Here is a 6261-nt window from a genome sequence, read left to right as displayed (position 1 = left end):
AGATTCCTGTGATCAGCAGAATCTTGACCCTTATGCACTGTGAATTTCTGCCCTGAGTTATGGGTACAACTTTATTACTCCAGGTTTGTCTTCCAGAACCAGAGTTATAGCAAACTTTAAAATTCCTCTCCTGAACCAGCTGTTTCACTCATCTTCATTTCAGCGTTTGCCTCCCCATCCACCCTACACTTTCCCTTAATCTCATTTTCTTCTCTGCCCTGGTTATGTCATTTGACTTCAATTTCTCAGTAATGCTTAATTCATCTTTTCATTGCTGTATGACTCTTCCAAGTGATAAGAGGCACATCACACTGCCTGAATTCTCTTGGTAGCAACAGAAGAACGTGATATGTATATGAGGGATCTGATAGATATACCAGTTCCTGTGGGGGTAAACTTTATCTCTTGATTACATGATCTCAAGCTTTTCAAATTCCTTAATTGAGTAAAAGTTATAACAGCATTTTGAACAAGTTTCACCATTATGACCTTCTTATTAACATCATTTTTAGAAACAATAATGTAGAGCTGTCAATACTCTCTACTCTAATTCACTGAAGATAAATAGCAGATATTTCCTTAAATATTATATTTGAAATTATATTCATGAAGAATATTTGGTATTCCTTGAGCAATTTGGGCTTATAGTCTTATATTTTCCTATGGATTATTCTCAAAGTTTTGTTCACCAATCATGAATAATATTCTACAAATTCCTAGCTGCTGAAATTGCAAGTATGACTGAGGTCAATGGTTTTCTGTTTCTCATTACAAACTTTTGCTGTATGGATACCTGTGGGTCTTGAATTATCTGAATTATTTCTGGTAAGTTCATATACATTGAGTATGTAAGAGCTGATTAAACCATTTTTCACTTACATTTTAAAGATGTTCATTTTCATTTGATGGTATCACATTAATATTCTAGGCGACTGTAAGAATGTTTTATACATTTATTTCATACATCATATCACATTGTGAAGAGTGTTTTCCACCCTTCCAGCCAGTATAAACTTGTTCTTATATTTACAAGTTCAAACTTTAATTCAAGAAGGAAATATTTGTTGCACAGTTCCTATATTTTCATTGCCCTGTAGCATATCTCCTAAGTAGGAATCCATGTCAGTACAAAAAATCTTCCTGTTGTGGCAGTCCTTTCTGTGTGTTGTTTCTATTGGTTAATGAATGAAGAAACATCCTTGGCCTGATAGAGTAGAACTTAGGTCGAGAAGACAGAACTGAATTCTGGGAGAAAGAAAGCAGAGTAAGGGGATTGCCATGGATCTGCCATTGGAGATGGATGTGCTAAATTTTCCCTGTTAAGCCTCTGCTTTGTGGTGATACACAGATTGATAGAAATGGGTTAAATTAAGATGTAAGAATTAGCCAATAAGAAACTAGAGGTAGTGGGCCAAGCATTGATTTAATTAATACAGTTTCTGTGTGGTTATTTTGTGGCTAAGCTAGAAGGTGGCCGTGATGAACAAGCAGGCCTTCCTTGCAACAGCTTCTATCTCCCCTCGGTATTTCTTCAACTGTGGACCACAGTGCTCTGAACTAAGTAGACCTAATAGGTTCTGAGGGAACCAAAATTAACAGTCTTCACTGAGTTGAGCCTTGCACAGTAAATATTCCACGGCTATTTAAAGTGAGAACACAAAAGTATATAAATACTGAGGGAAGCATGAGTGTCATGCAGAAATTTTAATTTGCTTAACTCCTTCATTCTTCTGACTCTATTAAAACCAGTATCCTCTTGGGCATGACAAAATGTACTCTGCAAATTTGAATATGGCGTTTATTTTCCTCATACAGACTGTCATGGGGATCATGGGAAATTCTTCCCTCTTCCTTCTGTACATCTTCCCTCTGCTCACTGGAAATCACATGAGACCTATAGATTTGGTTCTCAGTCAACTACTTTTGGCCAACTTAATAGTTTTGTTGTCTAAGGGTATACCACAGACATTGATAGCATTGGGATGGAAATGTTTCCTCAGTGATATAAGTTGCAAACTTGTCTTCTACTGGTATAGAGTTGGCAGTGGGGTGTCAGTCAGCACTGTCAGTCTCTTCAATGGTTTCCAGGCCATAAAGCTTAAACCCAAAATGTGTAGGTGGATTGCACTCAAAATGCAATCCAAAGAGTTCATTGGCTACTGCTGTCTCTTCAACTGGTTCCTACATCTCCTCATGAATTTACTTCTTCCATTTCTAGTGAATGGTCCATTGAATGAGAGAAATGCCAGTGTAGAAAGCAATGGTGGTTATTGTACCTGGACACTACCCGCTGGATGTGTCTTACTATATAATATCTTATACTTTTCCCCTGATGTGATAAGTTTGATTTTCATGTCCTGGGCTAGCATATTGGCGATTGTTGTGCTTCACAGACACAAGCAAAGAGTCCAGCACATTCACACATACAGCTTCTCTTCTAGTGTTTCCCATGAAGACAGAGCCACATGTAGAATTCTGATCCTAGTGTGTTTCTTTACAGCCTTCTATTCTGTCTACCTTAGTTTGACCCTTTGGATGATTCATGCTGAAAAACGTGGCCAGTGGGTAGTGAACAGCTCTGTCCTGTTGGCATCTTGTTTCCCAGCATTTAGCCCCTATGTGCTCATCCTCACTGACACCAGGGTCTCGCAGGTCTGTTTTGCCTGCAGAACATGAAACAATGTACTTTCCTGATTATCTTCCAGCAGTCTACTGCTTTTAATGTTTTTGAATATTATCACCAAGTTATATTAACAATTTTATATAAAACAAGAAGTTATTTGTCTTATATTGCTCATGTTATAAAGGAAGTTTGAAAAATGGTCACAATAAAACAAAATAAATCATGTTAATGCTTCATTTATTTACTTTATGGAAATTTCTCATCTTTTTAGCATTTCATTGTATGAAATTTCTGAGTTTCAATTTGGGAATATCTCTCATTTGTAGTATTGTGGAATTCTTAGAAAACAATATCTTATTTGGTTTTTTCAGTTTAAATATATTTGGTTTTTAAAATGATTCAACAATGTGTATATTTATTGTCTACAATGTAGTGTTGTGATCTTTTGTAAATTGTGGAAAGTTTCAGTCAAATCACTTTATTCTCTTATGTCACTACCATTACTTTGGGTAAAGGATTAAAGAATTACCCAACCTCTACCCGATCAACCATTTCCATTTAGCAACAATAGAAATAGTGTGCAAGTCCCACACTGATGTATGGTGAACCCTAATCAAATGTTCTCCTGTTCTCAGTATGGCAATATGTCAAGTCCTAAGATACTAAGGACGTGTGTGTGTCCTGGTACATCCAATAGATAAATCAACATTCATGCACATGCAAATAGCCATAAATAAAATCACTGACTTATCTTCAGTAAGATATGAAAGCAAGAGAGGGAAACATTAGTAAATGGTCCAGAGAACGTGAAAGGGGGATGTCATGGGTGTGACAGAGGTCAATATGACAAAATGCATTACATACAAATAGGAATATGTGCACATGCAAACGAATGTATATGTGGGTACAGTTTAACATGTACAAAGGAGAATGGAAAGTTTAACTATTAATGGAAGAGGAAGTGCTTAAGGAAGGTAATGAATACTGTGTTCATGAAAAGGACCATAAATCTATTTTCTTTCTATTTAAACTCTGGCTTAGATATTTCAGTTTGGTTTATTTCATTACTTTCATTCAAAACTTTCTCAGTCCTGAATATTACATAATGCATGAAATTATATTAATCTTGCATGGTTGAATTTGTTGATGCATGTCTGTGTTCCTTGTACTCAGCATTTGGAGGCAGAAGGATGATGAGTTCAAGGCTGAACTTGCCTACATAGTGAGGTCAAGGCCAGTCTTGAATAGATGTGGCTATCTCAAAAGGAAAGAAGGTAAGAGATAACTCAGTGTTTAACAGCACTTGCCGCTCCTCTAGCTGATTCAGCTTTAGTTCCCAGCACCCATGACAGGAAGATCAGAAGTACTTGGAACTCCAATTCTAGGGGATCTGACACATATCCTATGCTCTGTGAGTGAGAACATATATGTCCCAAAACACACATGCACATAAATAAAAACAAAAATAAACCCATTATTAAAAAGAAATAAAAATAGCAAACATAAAATATTGTATGATTATGCTAAAATGTTAATGTTCTGGCTACTTATTTCTAGAAAAACAGAATTTTTAATTTTGTATTATTTTATTTTATGTATACATATGAAATATCTACCTTTGTCTCTGTGTGTGTGTGTGTGTGTGTGTGTGTGTGTGTGTGTGAAGTCTATGTGTAAGTGCACAATATTTAGGACTCAGTTCTTACCACCCACAATGTCAGAGGAATCATACACCAATTACTAAGCTTAGCAACAATGACTTTAACTTGATTATCTGTCTTGCCATTCCATGAGAAGCAGTAATTTTATTTGTTCCTATTTTTCTTAATCAATTTATGGCTAACATCATTAGGTAACACTAGAGCCACTAAATTGAATGCATATTTTAATGTTAATTTAATTTATGATATAGTATTCAATCCATGAGTAATGTACATTATAGAAAATTGTCTACCATAGAGCTAATATCTTAGCCTTCCCTCTCTGATTTTGTCATAGATTCCTTGAAGAATTAGAATCATGGAATCTTCTAAAATATAAATCAGGGACTGGAGAAAGGACACAGTGGCTATGAGTACTGTCTACCCTTCCAGATCCACTGTGTTCAATTCTCAGTACCCACATGTCAGCTCACAGCCATCTCTACCTTCATAGCTACATTTCTGATGCCCTTTTGTAACATGAAGGGGCCAGGCCTGCTTGTTTTGGTTTCTGTCCCGCCCAGTACCCCACAACTGTTTATCCCCAAAGAAAATCACACATAGATCTCTAAAAGTTATAAAGCTGATTGGCTCATTAGCTCTAGCCTCTCACTGGCTAACTCTCACATCTTAATTAACCCATTTTTCTGATCTATGTTAGCCATGTGGCTCAGTACCTTTTTTCAGTGGGGCAGATCACATCCTGCTGCTTCGGTGGTCTGGGCAGGAGTGGGAGGAAACAACTTCCTTCCCAGAATTCTCCTGTTCTCATGACATCATTTCTATTTCCTGTCTGGTTTACCCGCCTATACTTCCTACCTGGCCAATCAGCATTTATTTAAAACATGATTGACAGAATACAGACAATTCTCCCACACCACCTCCCCCTCTTTAAAAAAAAAGGAAAATATCCATAGTCCATTTTGGGGGAATGTGGGCATAATATTTCAGGCTACTTCTAGCTGGTTGGGGGCACTGATAATCTTATGGAGACCTAAAGAAAATTTAGTTATGATCTCCTGACTGAAGTATCCTGTGAGCCTTGATCATCTCAGGCAGCAGTCTTGAACCTGTTCTGAATGAAGAACTCAGACATCTGGGGCATCTATTCCTGCTGGAGACTTCTCAGGTGGTCTTCCTTGATCAAATTGGATTTTTCTGAACTCTGAATAAATCGACAGCCTCTCATTTTCTGTGGAAACAAAAGCAAAATCTCTTCTCCAAAGTAACATACCTTTTGACTTCAATTTTGAAGCCAAGGTATTTTCAAAGTACCTATCTTGGATTAATTCTACAGCATTTATAAGCACATATCTTTTAGCAGCTGATGCTCCTTGCTCAGCATTTAAACAATTCAAAGAGAGCATAATAACATACAGTATGAAGACCCCCATTCCAGCCTGTAGCAAGGTTCAAATTAAGTCACCTACATAAGCTTCGAAAAAAAATTTTAGAGAAGCAGATAGGGCCCTGCTTAACAGGATATCTGCGGTCAGCTAGCTCTGTAGAAACTGGGCCGACAGGAAGACAGCAAACCACTGCGACAGTCTGTCAAAATACCCAGAGAGTTGAACTTAGCTATATTTAGATTTTATGGTTTTTCATAAAACTGCAAATGGATAAACAACCCTGTCCCAATCTCGACACTAGCCCACCCAATATATAGGAACCAATGAAATGCATGTTGCTACGCCATCTTTTATGTAACCTCTGAAGGCGAATTTAATTAATCCAGGCCAGTGGGTACAAGAAGACAATTTTAATATAAAAGCACACTCACACACCCGGTGGGGGCCAAAATGAAGGCGAATTTAATTAATCCAGGCCAGTGGGTACAAGAAGACAATTTTAATATAAAAGCACACTCACACACCCGGAGTTCAGCGATCCACCGTAAACCAGAAACAGGAAGCGGCTCCAGTGTCTGCGCGTCCCAAT

The 6261-nt window shown here is 37.4% G+C and overlaps 1 protein-coding gene across 1 annotated transcript; it reads left to right on the top strand.

The window, feature by feature from the left end:
- The first annotated feature begins 1791 nt into the window (after nucleotides 1-1791).
- On the top strand, nucleotides 1792-2676 carry LOC101985502 (vomeronasal type-1 receptor 1-like). Its single transcript, XM_005369357.1, has one exon. It carries the CDS (start codon nucleotides 1792-1794, stop codon nucleotides 2674-2676), a length of 885 nt encoding a protein of 294 aa, XP_005369414.1.
- Nucleotides 2677-6261: the final 3585 nt, after the last annotated feature.

Source organism: Microtus ochrogaster, unplaced genomic scaffold, assembly GCF_000317375.1.
Source record: "Microtus ochrogaster isolate Prairie Vole_2 unplaced genomic scaffold, MicOch1.0 UNK47, whole genome shotgun sequence".
NCBI lineage: Eukaryota > Metazoa > Chordata > Mammalia > Rodentia > Cricetidae > Microtus > Microtus ochrogaster.
This window is presented reverse-complemented; position numbering and strand designations above follow the sequence as displayed.

Coding starts and splice junctions, on each gene's coding strand:
- LOC101985502 (XM_005369357.1), top strand. CDS start 1,792: ATGGCGTTTATTTTCCTCATACAGACTGTCATGGGGATCATGGGAAAT.